The 23,291-nt window shown below is 45.3% G+C and overlaps 1 protein-coding gene across 1 annotated transcript in view; it reads right to left on the bottom strand.

Moving 5' to 3' along the window:
- aldh16a1 (aldehyde dehydrogenase 16 family, member A1) overlaps positions 1 to 23,291 on the bottom strand; it is a 70,013-nt gene that overhangs the window by 1,237 nt on the left and 45,485 nt on the right. Inside the window, exons 10-16 of the mRNA XM_080217583.1 lie at positions 21,944 to 22,080; positions 21,489 to 21,594; positions 20,222 to 20,382; positions 19,966 to 20,133; positions 17,619 to 17,823; positions 15,128 to 15,313; positions 12,488 to 12,613 (exon numbers count right to left, since the gene is read on the bottom strand). Coding sequence (XP_080073709.1) covers positions 12,488 to 12,613; positions 15,128 to 15,313; positions 17,619 to 17,823; positions 19,966 to 20,133; positions 20,222 to 20,382; positions 21,489 to 21,594; positions 21,944 to 22,080 — 1,089 coding nt within the window. The remainder of the gene's footprint in view (positions 1 to 12,487; positions 12,614 to 15,127; positions 15,314 to 17,618; positions 17,824 to 19,965; positions 20,134 to 20,221; positions 20,383 to 21,488; positions 21,595 to 21,943; positions 22,081 to 23,291) is intronic.

Here is a 23,291-nt window from a genome sequence, read left to right as displayed (position 1 = left end):
CTCCATCAGGAACAAGATTGGATTTATTTGCCTTCTTTCAAAACCATTCCAAAATGTCTTGCGGGTAAAGAATATTTAGGGGACAGTGACTATTCATAAGGTTTGGAATGACTACGGAAAAGGACGAGTAACAGTTCAGAGTGAGAATTATCTGGGAGAAAGCCAACTTTATTGGGATAAGAACGTAAAAAGAATAAGTTGTAGGTTTTTTTATTCATTCGTAGGACATGTGCTTCACTGGCTGGCCATCATTTATTGCCCATCCTTAGTTGTCCTTGTTCACGTATAGGCTAGACCATGTAGGGGCAACACAGTGGTTAGCACGGCTGCCTCATAACACCGGGGACCTGGCTTAGGTCACTGTCTGTGTGGAGTTTGCACATTCTCTCCATATCTGAATGGGTTTCCTCCAGGTGCAACAGTTTCCTCCCACAGTCCAAAGATGTGCACGTTAGGTTGATTGGCCATGCTAAAATTGACCCTAAGTGCGTGACATTAAGGGAATAGGGCCTGGGTGAGATTGAGGTCAGTGCAGACTCAATGAACCAAATGGTCTCCTTCTGCAGGGATTCTACTCTTTGATTGAGGTAAGGATGGCAGATTTTCTTCCCTAAAGGACATCAGTGAACCAGATGGTTTGTTCCGACAATTGACAATGGTTTCATGGTCATGAATAGATTCTTAATTCCAGATATTTCTTATTGAATTCAAATTCCACCATCTGCTGTGGCAGGATTCAAACCCGGAACCCCAGAACATTAGCTGAGAGTTTCTCCATTGATAGTCCAGCGATAATACCACTAGGCCATCGCCTCACATCAGGTTTAGCAGAAAACTGGTAGCTAAACAGTGGGCTACCTTAAAAAAATAGGTATGTCGGCCACAATCAAGGCATTTTACCTCGAAAAGGAATGGTCAGAGTTCTGAAATGGTGCTTTGCACAAGTCATTAATATACATCAGGAAAAGCAAAGGTCTTAACCCTGACCTTGAGGGAATGCCAATACAAACCTTCCTCTGGCCTGAAAAACATCCATTAGCCACAAGTCTTTTTTAAATTTATTCGTGGGACATGGGCATTGCTGGCTGGGCCAGCATTTATTGCCCATCCCTAGATGCCTTTGGAGGGCAGTTGAGAATCAGCTACATTGCTGTGACTCTGGAGTCACTTGTAGGCCAGATCAAGTAAGGATGGCAGATTTCCTTCCCGAAAGGGGCATTTGTGAGCCGGATGGGTTTTTTCCAACAATCGGCAATGGAATTATTTTGGTGAGGTAACAGAGGAAGCTGATGATGTTTACATGGACATGACAAAAGGCTACTGATACAGTGCCGCACCATCAGACGTAGAACAATGAGAACTGCAACACAGGAACAGGCCCTTCGGCCCACCATGTTGTGCCAAACATGGCACCAATTTATGGTCATCATTAGACTTTTAATTCCAGGTTTCTATTGAATTCAAATTTCAACATCTGCCATGATGGGATTCGAACGCAGGTCCCCAGATATTACCCTGGGTCCCTGGATTACTAGTCTGTGACAATACCACTACGCCACTCCCCCGAGTTTCCTATCCTCAGCTAATTTTGTATCCACACTGCTACTGTCTCTTTCATTCCACGAACTACAACTTTGCTCATGTGCTTTTAGATAAGCACATGAATATGCAAGGGATAGAGGGATACAGAGCAAGGGCAAGCAGAAGGGATTAGTTTACTTTGCCAGGTTCAGCGCAACATGGTGGGCCGAAGGGCCTGTTCCTGTGCTGCACTGTTCATTGTTCTGAGTCTGATGTGTGGTACTGTATCAATAGCCTTTTGTCAAGTCCATGTAAACCTCATCACCTTTCTCTGTTATCTCATCAAAGAAAAATTCCAGCATGTTAGTTAAACGTAATTTTCTCTTAAGAAATCCATGCTGATTTCCTTAAATAAACATACGGTCATCCACATGACCATTACTTTAGTCCCAATTTATTGTTTCTAGAATTTCCCCACCATCGAAATTAAAGTGAGTGGCCTGTAACTTTTGCAATTTCTAGTTCTTTGGCATCACCAAGTCAAAGAAAGAGTCAAAAGACCAAACCCAGAGCTCCGTGGATGACAGAATAGATAGAATTAAGATAAAGTGCACTTATGGCGGCTGCCAGGTAGAAAATACAATTGAGATCCAAGCTGAATCATTGAATCCTCACAGTGCAGGAGGCCAGTTGGCCCATCGATTCTACACCAACCACAATCCCACCCAGGCCCCATCCCCATAACCCCACGTATTTAGCCTTGCTAGCCCCCTGAAAACTAAGGGGCAATTCAGCATGGCCAATCCACCTAACCTGCACACCTTGGGACATTAAGGGGCAATTTACCATGGCTGGCCAACCACCACCCCACCCCCCAAATCTTTGGACCATAGGAGGAAACCACAGCACCCAGTGGAAACCCACGCAGACATGGGATGAATGTACAAACTACATGCAGACTGTAACCCGACACCAGAATCAAACCTGGGTTCCTGGCACTGTGAGGCAGCAGTGCTAACCGCCATGCCGCCCAATATAGAAGGTTCAAAGGGAAAGTGAAAAAGCAAATCAGGAAAGCTGCTGTCAGTCTATTGAATGGACGTATCTTGCATGAAGGTGATCTTCCTTTACACCCTAGCTATGACTGTAACACTACATTCTGCACTCTCATTTCCTTCTCTATGAATGGTATGTTTTGTCTGTATAGCGCACAAGAAACAATACTTTTCATTACATGTTAATACACGTGACAATAATAAATCAAATCAAGATGTATAGGTTAGGTGGAATGGCCATGTTAAATTGTCCCTTAGTGTTCCCAAGATGTGCAGGTTGGGTGGACTTGCCATGGTAAATGTGTGGAGTTATGAGGATAGGGTAACCCATTAACCCCCACCAGGCAGCTGCTGAAATTAGTTTTCAACCACTTTGCACCCACAGGGGTTAATAATTTGCCCTTAGCAAGCTACTGACCTACATTGCAACAGGAAGAAATGACTTTAGGCACTGGGCCAAGTATTACTTAGGGGAATTTCACAAATTATGTTTAAACAGGACACAAAAGCAAGCCTCGCCTTATTTGATAAGTTTTAAAAAATACCACAGATGAACTACTAGTAGCAAGTGCTGTGCTGGACTAATCAGTTAAAAGCTAAGCCTCACAACATCTGCGTCATCGTATCGGGTGTCATACCTGGTTGACTTTTGCCATGGAGGGAGAGAAACGGGACTTTTGTTTTCTTCTCTCTGCCCAGTCAAAGGTGAGGGAATGGTGACTTATTAACTGTTAAAAGTGGACAAAGGAGAAACATACCTTTGGCAGGGAGTGTTGAGACTTAATTGCTAGTTTAGTGCAGTTGGCAGCAATGCCATTTGGCGCAAATACCCACGTCCAAACTCCAACTCACAATCTAAGCCAGTGACTCTTAAACATTTTCACTCAGATGAAATGAGACACCGGGTGGATCTCCTACAACCCCTTCCCCCAAACACTTCTCACAGTAAAAACAATCAGAACTAATGGGAAGGATCGTGGATTCATCAGTGTAGAAAGAGCCCATTTGGAGCATTAAGCCTGCAACAACAGCAATCCCATGCCCATGCCCTGCCCTATCCCTGTAACCTGTCATATTTACCCTGCTAACCCCCCCGAACGCTGAAGAACAAGTTAGCATGGCCAATGAACCTAACCTGCACATCTTTGGAGTGACGGAGCGGCACGGTGGCACAGTGGTTAGCACTGCTGCCTCATAGCGCCAGGGATCCAGGTTAGAATCCTGGCTTGGGTCACTATCTGTGTGGAGTTTACATGTCCTATGTCTATGTGGGTTTCCTCCAGGTGCTCAGGAGCCTAAAGATGCACAGGTTGGGTGCATTAGCCATGCTGAATTCTCCCTCAGTGTATCTGAACAGGTGCCGGAATGTGGCAACTAGCGGATTTCACAGAAACTTCATTGCAGTGTAATTGTAAGCCTGCTTGTGACTAATGAGTAAGCTTTGCTTACTTTACTTTTTTATTCTTTATTATTTTCCCCGTTTGTGGGCATTACTGAGGATCATAGAATCCTACTGTGCAGAAGAAGTCTATTTAGCCTGTTGAGTCTGCACTGACCACAATCCCACCCAATCCCTATCCCCATAACCCCATGCATTTACCTGAGGTAGTCCCCCTGACACTAAGGGGCAATTTAGCATGGCCAATCCCCCTAATCCGCACAACTCTGGTCTAGGGAAGGAAACCGGAACACCCTGAGAAAAACCACGCAGGCACGGAGAGAAGGTGAAAACCGCGTACAGACAGTGACCCGAGGCTGGGAATCAAACCCAGGTCCCTGGCACTGCGAAGCATCAGTGCTAACCACTGTGCTAGCGTGCTGCCCATATGTTCAAGGCGGCCAGCATTTGTTGCCCACCCCTACTGGTCCTTGAACTGAGTGGGTCACCACTTCAGAGAGGCAGTGAAAGTCAACCGCATTGCTGTAACTCTGGAGTCACATGTATGTCAGACCAGGTAAGTACGGCAGATTTCCTTCTCTAAAGGGATGTTAGTGAACCAGATGGGTTTTCACAGTAATTGATGAGAGATCATTGCCACACTCGCCATTACTGAGGCTAACTTTCAATTCCAGATCTTTCATATTAATTCAATTTAAAATTCCACCAACTGCCATGATGGGACTTGAACACATATCCCCTGAGCATCCTGAGCCTGAGGAGTACTAGCCTGCTGACAATATCATGACATTGGTTGAGACACCAATGAGGTATGGTCTGGTTTCAAGCTGGAAGGGGTTCAGTCTCAGGTTGGGCTCCACATTCACCCAGAGTCTCCTCTGTTTTCGCCCCATGAGTGTTGAAAATGCAATCGCATAGTTGTACATTGCTCTGAGTGGCAGCGGGTGCTTTAGAGTTGCAATGGCAAGTCCAGGTTACTTGGTGTGCACATGGGGGTCAAAAGTCTGTCAAACTTTCTTGTCGAAACACCAGTTTAGCTGACTTGCATTTTGGACCAGTTTATGCACCACATGGGGACCCATAGCAGACCACCAGTGGGGTGGTCCACCCAGCACGCTTTCAGAAGCACTGATCCAAGCTGATACCACCTGCGTAGAGGCGGGGGAGGCCTCTTTTGTTGAAGGCACTGTCCTTTTTAAGTAAAAGTTTATTTATTAGTCACAAGTAGGCTTATATTAACAATGCAATGAAGTTACCGTGCCTGTTCGGGTACATTGGGACAGAATTTAGCACAGACAATGCACCTAACCAGTATGTCTTTCGGACCAGCATATCTTTCAGGCAATGCGTTAAGGCGAGCTTAAGTTAAAGTTTATTTATTAGTCACAAGTAGGCTTACATTCATACTGCAATGAAGTTACTGTGAAAATCCCCTAGTTGCCACACTCCGGCACCTGTCGGGTATACCAAGGGATAATTTAGCAAGGCCAATCCACCTACCTGCACCTCTTTGGACTGTGGGAGAGCACCTGGAGGAAACCCATGCAGACACGGAGAATGTGCAAACTCCACAGAGACAGTGACCCAAGGCAGGAATTGAATCCAGGTGCCTGGCGCTGTGAGGTAGCAGTGGGCTAACCACTATGCCACTGTGCTTGGTTGAGTGTTGAGAGATTCAGTGGCACTAATTAACTTTGGAGCAAGGAGGCTGTCCCAGCGGCTGGTCCAAAATTCTGCTCTCAGTCACCAACAGCTAACCTCACTCAAAAGTAATCAAGATTATGGTGAAATTGTCACAGCACAGACAAGGGAGATCATAGATTACTGCAACACGTGATCAGTAGTTGGCCTGAGTTGAACTTCAAGACTCAAGTAAATGAGGCGGACTTTGACAATCCAACGCCAAAGTAATTTTACTTTTACAGTAAAATGGGCAATTTCATTCAGAGTCATAGAATACTGCAAATAACAAAGATGGTTATCTGGTCAACCAAGTCTTTGCTTCCCCTTTGAATGAGCTATCTACCTATATTCTGCATCTTCATACACACTTCTTTTGCTATGTTCCACTATTTCTTCACAGAAATGTCACAGACCCATTAGAATCCTGCCATGCAAATCCCCTCAGTTAACCCATGTCTTTTTAATATAATATTAATATTTGGGTGGCACAATGGTTAGCAATGCTGCCTCATGGCACCAGGGATCTGAGTTCAATTCCAGCCTCAGGTCACTGTCTGTGTGGAGTTTGCATGTTCTCCCTGTCCTGTGTGGGTTTCCTCTGGGTGCTCCGGTTTCCTGCTACAGTCCAAAGATGTGCAGGTCAGGTTGATTGGCCTTGCTAAATTCTCCCTTTGTTTCGGGGGGATTAGTGGAATAAATATGTGGGGTTATGGGGATAAGGCCAGGGTGGGATTGTTGTAGGTGCAGACCCGATGGGCCAAATGGCCTCCTTCGTACTGTCGGGACTCTATGATTTCTATATCCTGTAACATGATTGCTAGAAATTTGCATGTTATTATTCTGTCTATGGCATCCCCACTTTGTGAAGAAATTTACATGGACAATGTGGCTTTAGTTATTTCCTCCTCAACGTCCCTCAGCATTCTAAGATACAAGATGGACCAGTGTCTTCTCTCCTTTGAGTGCCAACTTTTAACATATCATTTTCTTATCTTGTTATCTTATCAAACTGTTCTATTTTCTCTTCCTGTACCTGTTGAGTCCCACCATCACATGCTAAAGCTAATGACAACTCAACTAGCGAGGCACAGCTTGAAGGGGAACAGTCCAGATGTCCAGCACACAAATCTCTTGAAAGTTATACTTTACAAAACTTAACAGCTGTGTGTTTATCCCATTTTCTCACATGATCATCTTGGCCTAGATCAAGCATCAGATCATGGCCAAGATAGGATGCAATGCCTTGTTGTCAGCTTGGATATTGTTCATCTCTCTTGGGGGAATCCATGAATTGGATTCAATTGGATTTTGAATTTGGTTTTTTGAAGCAAGCAAGGAATGGATTCAGGTTTGCCCAGTCCACTCTGGGCATTAAGAATGGAGTGAAATATTAAAAAGAAAATTTCCTCACACGGTCACAGATCTCCTCGTAGAAATGTGTCTTTGCAAAGAGAGTTTGGAGAGAGATGCGGTGGTATTTGTTGAGGTTTATCCTGAGCAGCTGTGACACAGGATTCTGTGCTCCACCGCCGGTTCCCAGAGATAAACATCAACTCCTATTGGAGGATCATCAACTCAATGAAGGACGCTCTTTGGTCTGCCAGAAGCTTGTTGATCTTCCAGTGCAAAGAACTGTCCTCAACAGTGTTTGATTTGATTTGGCTTATTATTGTCACATGTATTAACAGTGAAAAATATTGTTTTTTTGCGTGCTATACAAACAAAGCACACTATTCATAGAGGAGGAAATGAGAGAGTGCAGAATGTAGCGTTACAGTCATAGCTAGGCTGTACACTAGGATCAATTTAATGCAAGGTAGATCCATTCAAAAGTCTGACAGCAGCACAGAAGAAGCTGTTCTTGAGTCAGTTGGTACATGACCTCAGACTTTTGTATCTTTTTCCCAACAGAAGAAAGAATGTCCGAGGTATGTAGGTCCTTAATTATACTGACTGCTTTGCTGAGGCAGCAGGAAATGTAGACAAAGTCAATGGATGGGAGGCTGGTTTGCGTGATGGATTGGGCTACATTCACGACCTTTTGCATTTCCTTGTGGGCTTGGGCAGAGCAGGAGCCATACCAAGCTGTGATACAACCAGAAAGAATGCTTTCTATGGTGCATCTGTGAAAGTTGGTGAAAGTTATAGTTGACATACCAAATTTCCTTAGTCTTCTGAGAAAGTAGATGCGTTGGTGTGTTTTTTTTAAACTATAGTGTCAGCATGGAGGGACCAGGACAGGTTGGTGGTGATCTGGACTCCTAAGAACTTGAAACTCTTGACCCTTTCTACTTCATCCGTGGTGCTGTAGACAGGGGCATGTTCTCCTTTACACTTCCTGAAGTTGATGACAATCTCCTTCGTTTTGTTGACATTGAGGGAGAGATTATTGCCAAGGAGTACATGCTGAGGGGTGCAAGAGGTTTGGGGCAGCCATCATCAAGGCACAATGGAGAAAAGCTACGGTGTAGACCTAGGGGTTGGTAACTGGGTAAAACCCCTGGGACTGTGTATATAATCCTAACTGTTTAAATTGATCTCTGGAGAAAATGTATCATCAAACTTTACTGTTGGAATAACTGGAAATATTTGGTCATTTGTCTCTCAGATTTTATGTGAATAAACTTTTGCAAAAGAAAGAAAGATCCTTCACATAATGAGGCTCTCTAATTCGTCCCCCCAACCAACCCCCATTCATTCTCCCAACCCCCAGTCCCTCATCACCAACATGGCTTGGGTCAACGTCTGTGTGGGGTCTACATGTTCACCCCGTGCCTACGTAGGTTTCATCCGGGTGCTCCAGTTTCTTCACACAGTCCAAAAGAACATAAGAACTAGGAGCAGGCCATCTGGCCCCTCGAGCCTGCTCCACCATTCAATAAAGTCATGGCTGATCTTTTTGGGGACTCAGCTCCACTTACCCGCCCGCTCACTATAACCCTTAATTCCCTTACTGTTCAAAAATTTATCTATCCTTGCTTTGGTCATTGGCCATACTAAATTCTCCCTCAGTGTACCCAAACAGGCGCTTGAGTGTGGTGACTGGGGGATTTTCACAGTAACTTCATTGCAGAGTTAATGTAAGCTAAATTGAGACACTAATAAATAAACTTAAATGGATTTGACTCAAAGTGATCAAAAGGTAAAAGTGAATCATTCTTTTAAACAATTTAGAAGGCATGGTTAATAAGTTTGTAGATGACACCAAGATTGATGGCTTAGTGGACAATGAAGGATTGCAATGGGATGTTGATCAATTGGGCCAGTGGGCCGATGAATGGGAGTTTAACTTAGATAAATGCGAGGTGATGCATTTTGGTAGACCAAGTCAGGGGCAGGACTTACTCAGTCAATGGTAGGGCATTGGGGGGAGGACTGTTTGACTCCAAATTCATAAGGGTAGTACTGATGGTCAGACTCTTTCTAGGGGCAGCATGGTGGCACAGTGGTTAGCACTGCTGCCTCACAGTGCCAGGGACCTGGGTTCGATTCCCGGCCTGGGTCTCTGTCTGAGTGGAGTTTGCATGTTCTCCTCGTGTCTGTTGGGTTTCCTCTGGGTGCTCCAGTTCCCTCCCACATTCCAAAGACGTATGGGTTAGGCTGATTGGCCATGCCAAATTGTCCCTTAGTGTCAGGGGGATTAGCAGAGTAAATACCTGTGGCTGTAGGGATAGGGGCTGGGTGAAACTATGGTTGGTACAGACTCGATGGACCGAGTGGCCTCCTTCTGAACTGTTTCTTTTGAAGTTTATTCATTAGTGTCATAAGTCGGCTTACATTAACACTGCAATGAAGTTACTGTGAAAATCACCTAGTCGCCACATCTGGCATCTGTTTGGGTACAGTGAAGGAGAGTTTACCATTGCCAATGTACCTAATCAGCAGGTCTTTTGGACTGTGGGAGAAACTGGAGCACCCGGAGGAAACCCACACAGACACAGGGACGTGCAGACTCCACACAGACAGTGACCCAAGCTGGGAATCGAACCCAGGTCCCTGGTGGGGTGAGGCAGCAGTGCTAACCACTGTGCCACCATGCCGCCTGTGTTGAGATTCTATAAGGATTCTTCATATATTCATTGCATACGAGGCCCACTTTGTTATAATTTCAACCACTGGCCTCTCTGGGAAACCGTAGAGAGCGCAGACCTCTTCACAGTGGAAACAGTTACCGTTAAGCGAATCCAGGTCAACAACCCAACTCTCCTAACTATTTCCCAGGTCCAGAATTTGAGCGAATGATATTTAGTAACAGTCAGAACCTAAGAGGGGGTGTGAATACTCGGCTTCTATTTTTGCCTCAACAGATCAGAAACGCTGTCACGAACACACACACACACAGCCACCCTCCAGCTATTTCCTCTACATTAAAAGTGAGCGGGTGCTGGCTGCAGACTGTGATACGCACACCAGCAAGGCTCGCAGAGCTTTTTGATGTGTTTCAGAAACAATGCGCTTTATCCCACAACCTTCCCCAGTATGGAAACAGTGACTACTGCTGCAGGTCAATGCGCTCCAACTGCATTAAGAATTTCCAACTTTCAGGTTTATTAATCTCATGACACTGCCACTGGGCTGAAATAAATTGAGGTCAGTATTGCTTTTAATCACACCAAGAAAATGTCACAGAAATATATTGGAAATATTAAAAGCCCCCGCCACATCCTATACCCATTCTGCTGACTCCTATCCAGCCCACCATGCAAAAGGCTCCACTAATCCAAACCAGTTTTGTTCTCCCTGAGTTAATACATCGATTGCAGTTAAAATTGGCAGAGAATGAACTGGAAATGATCCATTTCTGATCCTGTAAAGTCTTAAGTAGGTTAGACGGATTCGCCATGCTAAATTGCCCATCAAGTGTCCAAATATGTGCAGGTTAGGTGGGTTGACCATGGTAAGTTGCCACTTAATATCCAAAGATGTGTAGGTTAGGTGGATTGGCTGTGCTAAATTGCCCCTTAGTGACCAAAGATGTGTAGGCTCTGTAAGTTAGGAGGGGATTGGCCATGCTAGATTACCCCTTAGTCTTAAAGACGTGCAGGTTAGGTGGATTGGTAAGTTGCCACTTCATATCTAAAGATGTGGAGGTTAGGCGGATTGACCATGCTAAATTACCCCTTAGTGTCCAAAGATGTGCAGGTTAGGTGGATTGGCCATGCTAAGTTGCCCCTTAGTGTCCAAAGATGTGTAGAATCTTGTAGGTGTGTAGGTTAGGTTGAGTTCATTCAGAAACAAAGCTTTAAAATCTCTCTACTTAAATAAGAGCTATCAAAACATACTGTAATCAAATAGCAACTGACTCTGCATTTTATCAAACTCTGTGTAGATCAGGCCTACAAACATGGACAGTGCCTATCTGAGCCTCAAGAGCAGAACCCAGCCAGGAACCCGCTTCAGGCATCGGTTATTTTGGTTAAAACCTTTCATTAGGTTCCAGTCCTGAATTCACTTCCAGGATCCCTCTTTTTCTATGTGGAAGCCATTAGGAACCTTGATTAGATTCCAGCCCTCGGCTGGCTTCCTGCTTTCTGTTGCACAATAGGTGACCATTAGGGATTCTCTACAACATTCCAGCTCTTATCTCAATCCCAAAGTGTCTACAATTCTGTACAGAAATTACCGGAAAGGTTTTTGCCTTTACTTCATTCCCTGGGAATTTTGTACTCTGTGTTGAAACCCTCAATTATATTTCCACATTTATCTCACTTCCTGGTATCTGGTATTCCCTGGCATTCTTTTGAGACTGAACCAGGCTTTTCCCAACCTATATGACTACGTGTCTTTGCCATTACGAAGAGTATCTATTTCTACCTCTGTATCATCTGACCACATCTTTGCTTCAAACTCCTCTGCTGTTGAAATCCACAAGCCTGCCTTTGTCACCACCAGTCTGGTTAATTCCACTGCACTCCAGACTCGTTCATCCTCTAGCTTGCATTTACTTAAAAGTCACAGAGAGCTCTGTGGCCCATATCTTAACCAGCACTAGGTCTAGGGGAGACAATGGCCTAGAGGTATTATCGTTCCACTATTAATCCAGAAACCCTGGTTCGAATCCCGCCACAGCAGATGGTGGAATTTGAATTCAATAAAAAATTGTATTTTTTTAATAAAAAAGTTTTTGTTTTATTAGTCACAAGTAAGGCTTACATTAACATTGCAATGAAGTTACTGTGAAATTTCCAATCGCCTCATGGTTGTCCCTAGGTGGCATAGTGGTTGGTACTGCTGCCTCACAGCACCAAGGACCCAGGTTTGATTCCTGGCTTTGGGTCACTGTCTGGGTGGAGTTTGTACATTCTTCCAGGGTCTGCATGGGTTTCCTCCGGGTGCTCCAGTTTCCTCCCACAGTCTGAAAGACGTGCTGGTTGGGTGCATTGGCCATGCTAAATTCTCCCTCAGTGTACCCAAACGGGCGCCAGTGTGGGGCAATTAGGGGATTTTCACAGTAACTTCATTGCAGTGTTAATGTAAGCCTTATTTGTGACGCTAATAAATAAACTTTACTTATTTTACTTTTCAATCATAATCCTACAGATGGTAGCTTCGTACCATTGGCTCCTCAGCCAAGCATATACACCAGATGTCTGAACCTACGATTCCTCTTGTAAAAAGCAGCAAGAATCCATTATTAGATTTCAGTCTGTAACTCACTTCCTTACTCCAGCTGATGAGTTATACCTGTAACTGCACCTTGCTGGTCAACCCCATTATCTGGGCCAGTGAAACTGCTTTGGTTCTCCCACTCCTTTCTTCCCACTCTGTGGCCGACCTAGTGCAGCACTGGTTTACAATGAGAACTCTGCACGTTCCCCGGGCAGTTTACCTTTTCGGATCCAAAATACCACATGGCTTGGACATCTTGATGCTCGGCTAGGAATTTACTGAGGTGGTCACGACAACCAGTCAGAATATTCACCACACCGGCTGGAAGATCTGACGTTTCAAAGACCTACAGAAGCAGAAATAAGAGTCTTTAATCCACAAGCTGGGTCTGTTAAGAGGATAATTTCCTCATAAAGCAGTTCTGAATTAGGAAGATAAAAGCAAATTACTGAGGATGCTGGAATCTGAAACCAAAAGAGAAAACACTGGAAAATCTCAGCACATCTGGCAGCATCTGTAAGGAGAGAAAAGAGCTGACGTTTTTGTCAAAGCTTTAACAGCTGTCCCAGTCACACCCTGTTGCAGCTTTGTCAAAGGGGTCACCTGGACTTGAAACATCAGATCTTTTTTCTCCTTACAGATGCTGCCAGACCTGCTGAGATTTTCCAGCATTTCCTTGTTTGGTTCCTGAATTGGGAAGGATGGTTCTACCTCAATAGTGTCATCAAGGCACATGGCTATAATGGCAAAGACTTATTTAATTGTTCAAACTTCTGCTTTGAATCTTTGGGGTGGCACAGTGTTTAACACTGCCGCCTCAGAACACCAGGGACTCGGGTTCAATTCCAGCCTCAGGTCACTGTCTATGTGGAATTTGCATGTTTACCCCCGTCTGCATGAATTTCTTCCAGGTACTCCGGTTTCCTTCCACAGTCGAAAGAGATGCAGGTTAGGTGGATTGGCCATGCTAAATTGTCGCGTAGCGTCCACAGATGTATGGTTACGTGGATTGGCCATGCCAAATTGCTCCCTAGTGTCCACAGCTGTATAGGTTACGTGGATTAACCATGCTAAATTGCCCTAATCATCCAAAGATGTGCAGGTTAGGTGCACTGGCCATGCTAAATTGCCCCTTAGAGTCAGGGAGATTAGCAGAGTAAATACGTGGGGTTATGGGAATTGGGCCTGGGTGGGATTGTTGCCAGTGCAGGCTCGATGAGCCGAACAGCCTCCTTCTGCACCATAGGGTTCTGTTACCCCGGGTTCTGGTTTACTAGTCCAGTGAAAATACCACTGTGCCATTGCCTTCCCTAAGAATGCAAGCTGTTTGTGTTTTGAGGCAGAGGTGAATCTACAAATCAATTGGAGAAGTCTGGAGCATGAAACCGGGCATGTAGAGACATCACTTGAATGTTTTAAGATTAAGACGAATGTAGAGAATAGGATAACAGAGGCTTAATCCTGTACCTGACAGGTTATGCCTGACAGTGTATGGCTGGTGAAAATACCAGTTCCAAAAGTACTTTGAATATTGGCATCAGCAATTCTCACTGAAACAAGCACCAAGTAGCAAGAAAGATGACATTAACCACTTCAAAGCAAGACATCCACCCACTATTGTACCAGACACAGGGAGGATAAAAACAAAGTGGGAATTATATTTCAGTGCCTGGTTTGTGATTTATGCAATCATATGTATTTACCCTCCTAGTCCCCCGACACTAAGGGGCAATTTAGCATGGTCAATCAACCTAACCCGCACATCTCTGGACTGTGGGAGGAAACCGAAACACCCGGAGAAAACCCATGCAGACATGGGGAGAACGTGCAAACTCCACAGACAGTGACCCAAGCCGAGAATCGAACGCAGGTCCCTGGCGCTGTGAGGCAGCAATGCTAACCACCGTGCCACCCATTCTTTTGCTCACAGCTCTCACCCGCTGATGACAGTGCTCATGGCACTGCTGTACAGTTGCTGGGACAGCTCTGGTAAACCGCACAAGTACCCGGGCTTCGTGCAAACCCAGTCAGTGAGCACTTTGAACAGGGAAATTTCAGTCCTGCCTTCACTAGAAATTTCTGCCTGTACTTTTCAACATGGGGGTCTCAGCAGCAGAAACCCTAACGCATCAACAATTACCCACCTGAATTCAGTTAGCTCAGCGTAACTAAGGGATGGAATCTATCACACCCTGGTCAAGGGTAGAAGGATGGCATAGTGGTTAGCACTGCTGCCTCATAGGACTAGGGACCTGGGTTCAATTCCAGCCTTGGGTGACTGTCTGTGTGGAATTTGCACATTCTCTCTGTGTCTGCGTGGGTTTCCTCCGGGTGCTTCTGTTTCCTCCCACAGTCCAAACATGAGCAGGTTAGGTGGACTGACCATGGAAAACTGCCTCTTAGTATTCAAAGACATGCAGGTGAGGTTGATTGGCCATGCTAAATTGCCCCTTATTGTCCAAATATGTGCAGGTTAAGGGGCTTGGCCGTGCTAAATTGCTCCTTAGTGTTCAAAGGTGTGTGGGTTAGGGGGAAATCGGCCATGCTAAATTGCCTCTTAGTGTTTAAAGGCATGCAGGTTAGGTGAATTTGCAGGGTAAATACATGGGGTTACATGGGATAGAGCCTGGGTAAGATGCTCTGTCGGAGAGTATGGACACAGTGGGCCGAATGGCCTCCTTCTGCACTTTCGGGATTCTGTGGTCTGGAAAACTCATTACTTTAAGTGGGTTGAGGCTTTCAACAATTTTTAACTTCATCTCACTGCAGTACAATTGTAGGATACAGGCGGGACGTGCTCTTCAAGGATAATTGAATGTATCTCACTGTTGCACAGATATCTTCAAACTTTTATCCGTACCTGGTAGAGTTCCAAGGCTGGCAGAGGGTACTTCTCACTGGGAACGATGATGACTGCGTTTCCTCGAACAATGGCTGGAGCGAAGAGACTCACAAAACTGAGTAGGGGATTCTCATCTGGGCAAGCAATGGCTATCACCCCAACCGGCTCCCGAACCATGACGGTTGCACCATAAAGCAGGGTTTCCTTCAGGGCAGGAGGAAAAGTGAGAGAAGTTGAGAGATTAAACTGTTAATAAACCACAACCCTTAAACTATCTTGCTATTCGGCAGTGTATGAGTACACAGAACATCGAATACAGAATTAGGATGTCTTGTTAAAGTTCTACAAGATGTCAGTAAGGCCAGACTTGGAATACTGTGTACAGTTCTGGTCATCCTATTATAGAAAGGATATTATTAAACTAGAAAGAGTGCAGAAAAGATTTACTAGAATGCTAGCAGGACCTGATGGTTTGAGTTATAAGGAGAAACTGGATAGACTGGGGCTATTTTCCCCTGGAGCATAGGAGACTTAAAAATGATCTTATAGAGCTCTATAAAATAATGAGGGGCATTGATAAGTCAACACCTTTTTGCAAAGTTGGGTTAAAGTTAAAGCTTATTTATTAGTCACAAGTAGTCTTACATTAACACTGCAATGAAGTTACTGCGAAAATCCCCTAGTTGCCACACTCTGGTGCCTGTTCGGGTACACAGAGGGAGAATTTAGCATGGCCAATGCACTAACCAGCACATCTTTGGACTGTGGGAAGAAACCAGAGCACCCGCAGCAAACCTACACAGACACGGGGGAAAATGTGCAAACTCCACACAGACAGTGACCCAAGCCAGGAATCAAACCCAGGTCCCTGGCACTGAGGGGCAGCAATGCTAACCACTGTGCCACCATGCCACCCTAAATCTAGATGGCGTAGGTGAGAGGGGAGTGATACAAAAGGGTCCAGAGGGGCAATGTTTTTACTCAGAGGGTGGTGAGTATCTGGAACAAGCTGCCAGAGGTAGTAGTGGAGGTGGGTACAATTTTGCCTTTTAAAAAGCATTTAGTTACATGGGTAAGATGGGTATAGAGAAATATGGGCCAAATGCAATTGGGACTAGCTTAGTGGTTTAAAAAAAAAGGGCAGCATGGACATATGAGACACAACCTTTCAGTTGCTTCCTTTTCCTTAGTCAATTTTGACTCCATTCTGCCACTGCCCCTTTCATCTCATGGGCTTTGATTTTTGACTTTCGAAGCCAGCATAAATGCTTCTAACAAATCCATCCTGGCTGTTACTTACTAACGTACTGTTTTTTCAAGTGATGTTACAAAGATTAGGAGGCAGGAGAAAAAAAACACTTTCATTACTGGACCTATGTAAGGAACAGTAACATCAATAAAGCTAAGATTAGGAATGCTTGCTACTTGATACAAAGTTCACCAACGCCTTTATTTTCTCAGAAGTGTAAGGAAATTTGGCATGTTGTCTACGCCTATTGCCAACTTTTACAGATGCACCACAGGAAGCATTCTTTCTGGTTGTATCTCAACTTGGTATGGCTGCTGCTCTGCCCAAGATCGCAAGAAATTACAAAAGGTCATGAATGTAGACGACCAATCCATCATGCAAACCATCCCCATTCACTGACTGTCTACATTTCCCATTGCCTCAGCAAAGCAGCCAGCATAACGAAGGATCCCACACATCCCAGACATTCTCTCTTCCACCTTCTTCTGTCAGGAAAAGATACAAAAGTCTGAGGTCATGTATCAACCGACTTAAGAACAGCTTCTTCCCTGCTGCTGCTCAGACTTTTGAATAGACTTAGCTTGCATTAAGTTGATCTTAAGCTACACCCTAGCTGTGACTATGACACTATAACTATAATTCTGCTCTCTCTCCTTTCCTTCTCTATGAACGGCATGCTTCATCTATGTAGACCGAAAGAAACAGTACTTTTCATTGTATGGTAATACACGTCACAATAATAAATCAAATCAAATCTTGCAGAGTTCATCTGCTTTTAAACACAGTGAGTTTACTGAATGTACAGGGCACAGTCACATAAGAAAACATGGCCATTTTCAGCAAATGGTTGAGACTTAAACATATTTGGCTGTTGTTCTGTTCACTGAATCTCTATTCATTCATGGGGCATGAGGGTGAATCCTATTCAGCAGCTGTTTTGATTCTTCCCAATGCAACGCCCGATCATGAGCGGTACGGTGACACAATGGTTAGCATTGCTGACTCACCACACCAGGGACCAGGGTTCAATACCCGGCTTGGGTCACTGCCTGTACAGGGTCTGTATGTTTTCCCGTGTCTGCGTGGGATTCCCCTCTGGTTTCGTCCCACAGTCCGAAAGATGTGCTGGTTAGGTGGATTGACCCGAACAGGCACTGAAGTGTGGCAACTAGGGGATTTTCACAGTATCTTCACTGCAATGTTAATGTAAGCCTTACTTGTGACACTAATAGATTAACTTTACTTCATCAGTTTACCCACCTGGACTGTGCCTCCATACTTGTCACAATAGGCACCCCAGTAGAAAAGTCTCTCAACGCACGAATCCACTTCTTTCAGGGCCTCCTCTATGTCGACTCCAGTCAGATTGCTAAGGTGCTGCGCCATCTCTTCCCGTCGTATCTCCAGGTTCTCCGCCATGTAGTAAACAATCTGAGCCCGGTTGTGCGCAGCTCGTTTCCCCCAGCTGTGGGGGCGGGGGTGCAAATCAAAAATCTTTCATTTATTCCCTGCTGCTTACTTTAGATTCTTCACCCTGACCCCATGCTGACCTTTCACCGGTCTCCACCTTCCCAGAATCAGCAGGAACAGCCTAATCAGAAATTAAACTGGACCAGGTTTCTTCTGCTTCCTCCAGGGCAGCCCACTCTGTACTTCCCTAAAGGAACAGGAAAAGGCCATTCAGCCCCTTGCGTCTGCTACACTATTCAATAAGATCATGGCTGATTTGCAGCCTAATTCCACGTACCTGCCCTAGGCTCACATCCGTCAATACCCTTGCTCAATAAAAATGCACCTATCTCAGATTTAAACCTAAGAATTGAACAAGCATCTACCACCGTTTGAGGAAGAGTGTTCCAAACCTCTCCCACTCTCTGTGTGTAGAAATGTTTTCTAACATCTTCCCTGAATGGCTTAGTCCTAATTTTTAGATCATGGCCCCTGGTTCTGGAGCCTTCAGCTGGGGAGCTGTTGGTGCAATGGTATTATCGCTAGACTATTAATCCAGCAGCCCAGCTAATGTTCTGGGGATCTAGGTTCGAATCCCGCTATGGCAGATGGTGGAATTTGAATTTAAAAAAAAAATGGAATTCAGAATCTACTGATGATTATGAAACCATTGTCGGAAAAACCTATCTGGTTCACGAATGCCCTTTTGGGAAGGAAATCTGCCATCCTCACAGGGTCTGACCTTCTTGTGACTCCAGACTCAGAGTAATGTGATTGACTCTGAACTGTCCTCTGGGGAAAAAAGTTAGTGAAGTAGTCATTTAATAAAATTAGTTCACTGTGAACCATTGAGGAAACAGAGATCTTAAAGCATGTGACTCCAGAACCACAGCAATGTGGTTGACTCTCAACTGCTCTTGGGCAACTTAGGAATGGGCAATAAATGCTGGCCCAGCCAGCAACACCCATGTCCCACAGAGGAATAAAAACAAACTAGAGGAAACAGTTTATCCTTAGAAGGCCATAAGATAGGACAGACTGAATAGACTGGAACATTTTTCTCTGGAATGTAGGAGGCTGAAAGGTGACGTTATAGGGGCCTATAAAACAATGATGGGCACGGATCAGCTAGATAGTCAATATATTTTTCCCCAAATGTAAGGGAGTCTAAAACTAGAGGGCATAGGTTTAAGGTGAGAGGAGAGACATAAGGGTGTCCAGAGGGGCAATTTCTTCACACAGAGGCTGGTGAGTGTCTGGAAAAGCTGCCAGAGGTAGTAGTAGCGGGAGTACAATTTTGTCTTTTAAAAAGCATTTAGATAGTTACATAGTTAAGATGGGTATAGAGGGATATGGGTCAAATGCAGGCAATTGGGATGAGCTTAGGTGTTTTTAAAAAAGAGGGCAGCATGGACAAGATGGGCCGAAGGGCCTGTTTCCATGCTGTAAACCTCTATGACTCTATGAGCAGAATTTTAGGCCATTCGACCCATTGAGTCTGCTCCACTTGTTCATGGCTGATCAGTTTCTCAATCCCATTCTTCCACCTTTTCCCCGTAATCTTTGGCCCCTTTGCCAATCAAGAACCTAACATAAGAACATAAGAAATAGGAGCAGGAGTAGGCCATCTAGCCTTTCGAGACTGCGCCGCCATTCAATAAGATCATGGCTGATCTGAAGTGGATCAGTTCCACTTTCCCGCTTTCTCCCCATAACCCTTAATTCCCTTGTCTATCAGAAATCTATCTACCCGTGATTTAAATATATTCAACGAGGTAGCCTCCACCACTACAATGGGCAGAGAATTCCAGAGATTCACCACCCTTTAAGTGAAGAAGTTCCTCCTCAACTCTGTTCTAAACTGCCCCCCCCACCCCCTTGTTTTGAAGCTGTGCCCTCTAGTTCTGTTTTCCTTTCTAAGCAGAAAGAATCTCTCTACCTTTACCCTATTTAGCCCCTTCATTATCTTGTAAATCTCTATAAGACCCTCCCTCAGCCTTCTAAACTCCGAGTACAGACCCAGTCTATTCAACCTACCTATCTCAGTTTTAAATACACTCAATAATCCAGCCTCATACAATTGCCAGGCAGAACCCAGTGCTTTATGGCCTACTTTACCTCCATGGGGTTCTCTCAGAGCAGAGTTGCACACACTCACCCGGGGGCCCCTGCATGAGCGGCCTCCACCGCGTTTCGAACATCCTTCCGGTTGCAATCACCGACATAGGCCACGGCCTTGCCACAATGGTCAAAAATGGGCCGCGAATACATGCTGTAAGGCCTCTTCTGAGCCCCTCCGTAGTACAGTTTATATGTACGGTCAACGCTGTTGGAAAATAGAACATGACAGCTGAGCACACAGATAGTCATGTTTCTCGGGCTTAGTGACAAAAAAAAATCCTACGTTTTCTCACCTCGGAATGGCATCAGCCTGGGCGAGCATGGGTTTTACAATGTGCCCTGGAATGGCTGGCAGGTCTGCTCCATGTACGGCTGCATAGGTGCTATACTGAATCTCCCCTGGGTTGGGATCAGGTCGTTCCTCCCAGGCAGGTCTCACATACTCGTACAAGCCCTAAACGGGAAAGTGGGGTGAGAGAGGATGAAAGGAAGGATGGTAAGCAACTTCAAGGCTACTTTTTCACTTCAACACAAGGCATACAGGATCGTAACGTAGAGTCCCCTACAGCACAGAAGGAAGCCATTCGGCTCATCAAGCCTGCCCCGACAATAATCCCACCCTATCCGCCTAGCCTCACACATTTATCCTGCTAATCTCCTGAAACTAGGGTCAATTTAGCATGGTCAATCAACCTAACCCGCACGTCTTTGAACTGTGGGAGGAAACTGGAGCTAAACTGCACCTTAAGATTCCCAAGATATGTAGGTTAGTGGGATAAGTGTGTGTAGTTACAGGGATAGGAGGGGGGTTTGGCTGGGTAACACGCTCTGTTGAAGAGTTGGTGCAGAATCGACAGGCCAAATCGCCTCCCTTCTGCACTGTAGGGGTTCTCCGATTCTTATTTTCTTTAGGTTCTTAGTTTCTACTGGGAGGAAGCAGGGGTTTCAGCCATGATCATAATGAATGGCAGAGAAAGCTTGAAGGGCTGAATGTAGAATGTTAGACTTTCTACATACTCTGCACAATGCTATATAATCCTACATTTCTTGATTGACACAGGCCAGTCAGCAACACCCATGTCCCACAAAAAGTTAAAATAAATCCATATTAAAAATCTAGCCTCCGTAATGATGACTAAGAAAGTAACAGATTGTCACGAAAATAAATCCGGGTTCACTAATCTGCCGTCCTTACCTGGTCTGGGCTACATGTGACTCCAGAGCCACAGCAATGTGGTTGACTCTTAACTGCCCTCTGAAATGGCTAAGCGTTGCCAATCCACCTAACCTGCACATCCTGGGACACTAAGGGCCAATTTAGCACGGCCAATCCAGTTCAAGGACATTAGGGATGGGCAGTAAATGATGGCCAGATGAATTTTTTAAAAAAAAGCCACAAGCAAATTCTCAATTTCCATGACATAATATTCAAACTTCCACAGAATCCAAAGAACAGCTATTAAAAATTTGCTTTACAGGGGAGTTCATGGGGATGTGTAATTAATCCAGAACAATCCAGGCTGCATATGAATTATGGCGGCGAACCTCTGCAGCACTCACCTCTTTTCCACCGTCCCGTCCAAATCCACTCTCCTTGTATCCACCAAAACCAGCTGCAGCGTCAAACATGTTGTGTCCGTTCACCCAGATCGTACCCGCCTTCAAACTAAGGAGAGCGTTTGTTTGTTATCAATCCGCAATATCTACACTTGGTGCGGTGCGGGGCGGGGCAGGGCGGGTGAGGGGTGGGAGGAGGCCCCCTGAGGACCAGGGAGGAGGGGGGTGGGAGGCATCCTGATGGCCAGAACGGACAGAGGTTGGGGGGGGGGGGGGGGGGGGGGCGGTGTCGAGGCACTATTATACAGAGAGGAGAGTACAGGGGAACAATGTCAAGATACAAAAAGTTGGTGGAGCAGGAAGAAAGGAAAAGACAGGGAGCAGGGAAAGCTGCTGCGTACCCCAGCCCCAACATGGCTGCCATCCCAATTCATCAGCAAACACACAGACTGTATCACCTCATTGCCACCTCCAGTGCTAAGGGCAGGTTTTCTGTCCACACGCTGCCAGCCAGTCCATACGGTGTGTTGTTTGCCAAAGCAATGGCCTCCTTCGCAGTTCGGAATGTCATAGCCACCAAAACTGGTCCAAAAATCTAAAGAATTAAGGAGGCAATGACTCATTAAACACAACAGCAGAGATCCACAACGCAAACACCTTCTCCCTGATGCCCAGAGACACTGGTTATCCCTGCACACAGGTCCAAAGACACCGTTTCGAAAGACGACAGGGCAGTCCTTCCCAGACTTTTGGCCAATATTTATAACTCATAAGTTCATAAGATATAGGAACATAACTAGGCCATTTGGCCCATCTGCCCCACCATTCGAGCACCCAGAGGAAACCAACGCAGACACGGAGAGAACATGTAGACTCTGCACAGAAAGTGATCTGAGGCCAGAATCGAACCTGAGTCCCTGGCACTGTGAGGCGTCAATGCTAACCACTGTGCCGCCGTGCTGCCCGTTATATTGTTTTATAGTTCAGTAAATTAAGAGGTACTAAAATACAAATCATTGGGTTAGTTGCTCTGTGAGAAAACTGAAACTTATCTTCAAGAAAGAGTTTACTGTGGTGATTTTAAGATCAAGTCGGCAGGCCTCAGAGGTTCAAACAAACCAAGAGTTTTATTGAGGAGATGCTGACACTATAGGCTGCGGTGTTACACTGCCCATTTGCCCACACAAATAGCTGTTGGCATCATGGGATCAGTCTTTTAAAATAACCTTGAACCAATGCAAGGCTGCTCGTGAGGAAACACTAGAAATACTTTGAATAAACAACACTTCCCTCCCCCTTACATCAAAGAGTGGCACGGTGGCACAGTGGCTAGCACTGCTGCCTCACAGCGCCAGGGACCCGGGTTTGATTCCCGGCTTGGGTCACTGTCTGTGTGGAATCTGTACGTTCTCCCAGTGTCTACGTGGGTTTCCTCCAGGTGCTCCGGTTTCCTCCCACAGTCTGAAAGTTGTGCTGGTTCGATGCATTGATCCGAACAGGCACTGGAGTGTGGCGACTAGGGGAATTTCACAGTAACTTAATTGCAGTGTTAATGTGAACCTTACTTGTGACTAATAAATAAACTTTACTTTTACTTTAAAGGTTCCTGTTATAATAATCAGTATAATATTATCAATTAGCAACATTAATGTATTGGTGGGACATGAACGTCGCTGGTTGGTCCAGCATTTGTGGCCCATCTGTAGTTGCCCTTGGAGGGCAGTTGAGAGTCAACCACATTGCTCTGGAGTCACATGTAGGCCACATCAGGTAAGGAGAGATTTCCTTCCCTAAAGGGGATCAGTG

The sequence above is a fragment of the Carcharhinus amblyrhynchos genome, chromosome 35 (assembly GCF_965287045.1).
Source record: "Carcharhinus amblyrhynchos chromosome 35, sCarAmb.v2.hapA, whole genome shotgun sequence".
Classification (NCBI taxonomy): Eukaryota; Metazoa; Chordata; class Chondrichthyes; order Carcharhiniformes; family Carcharhinidae; genus Carcharhinus; species Carcharhinus amblyrhynchos.
Note: the sequence above shows the minus strand (reverse complement) of the source record. Positions and strands in the feature narration are given on the sequence as shown.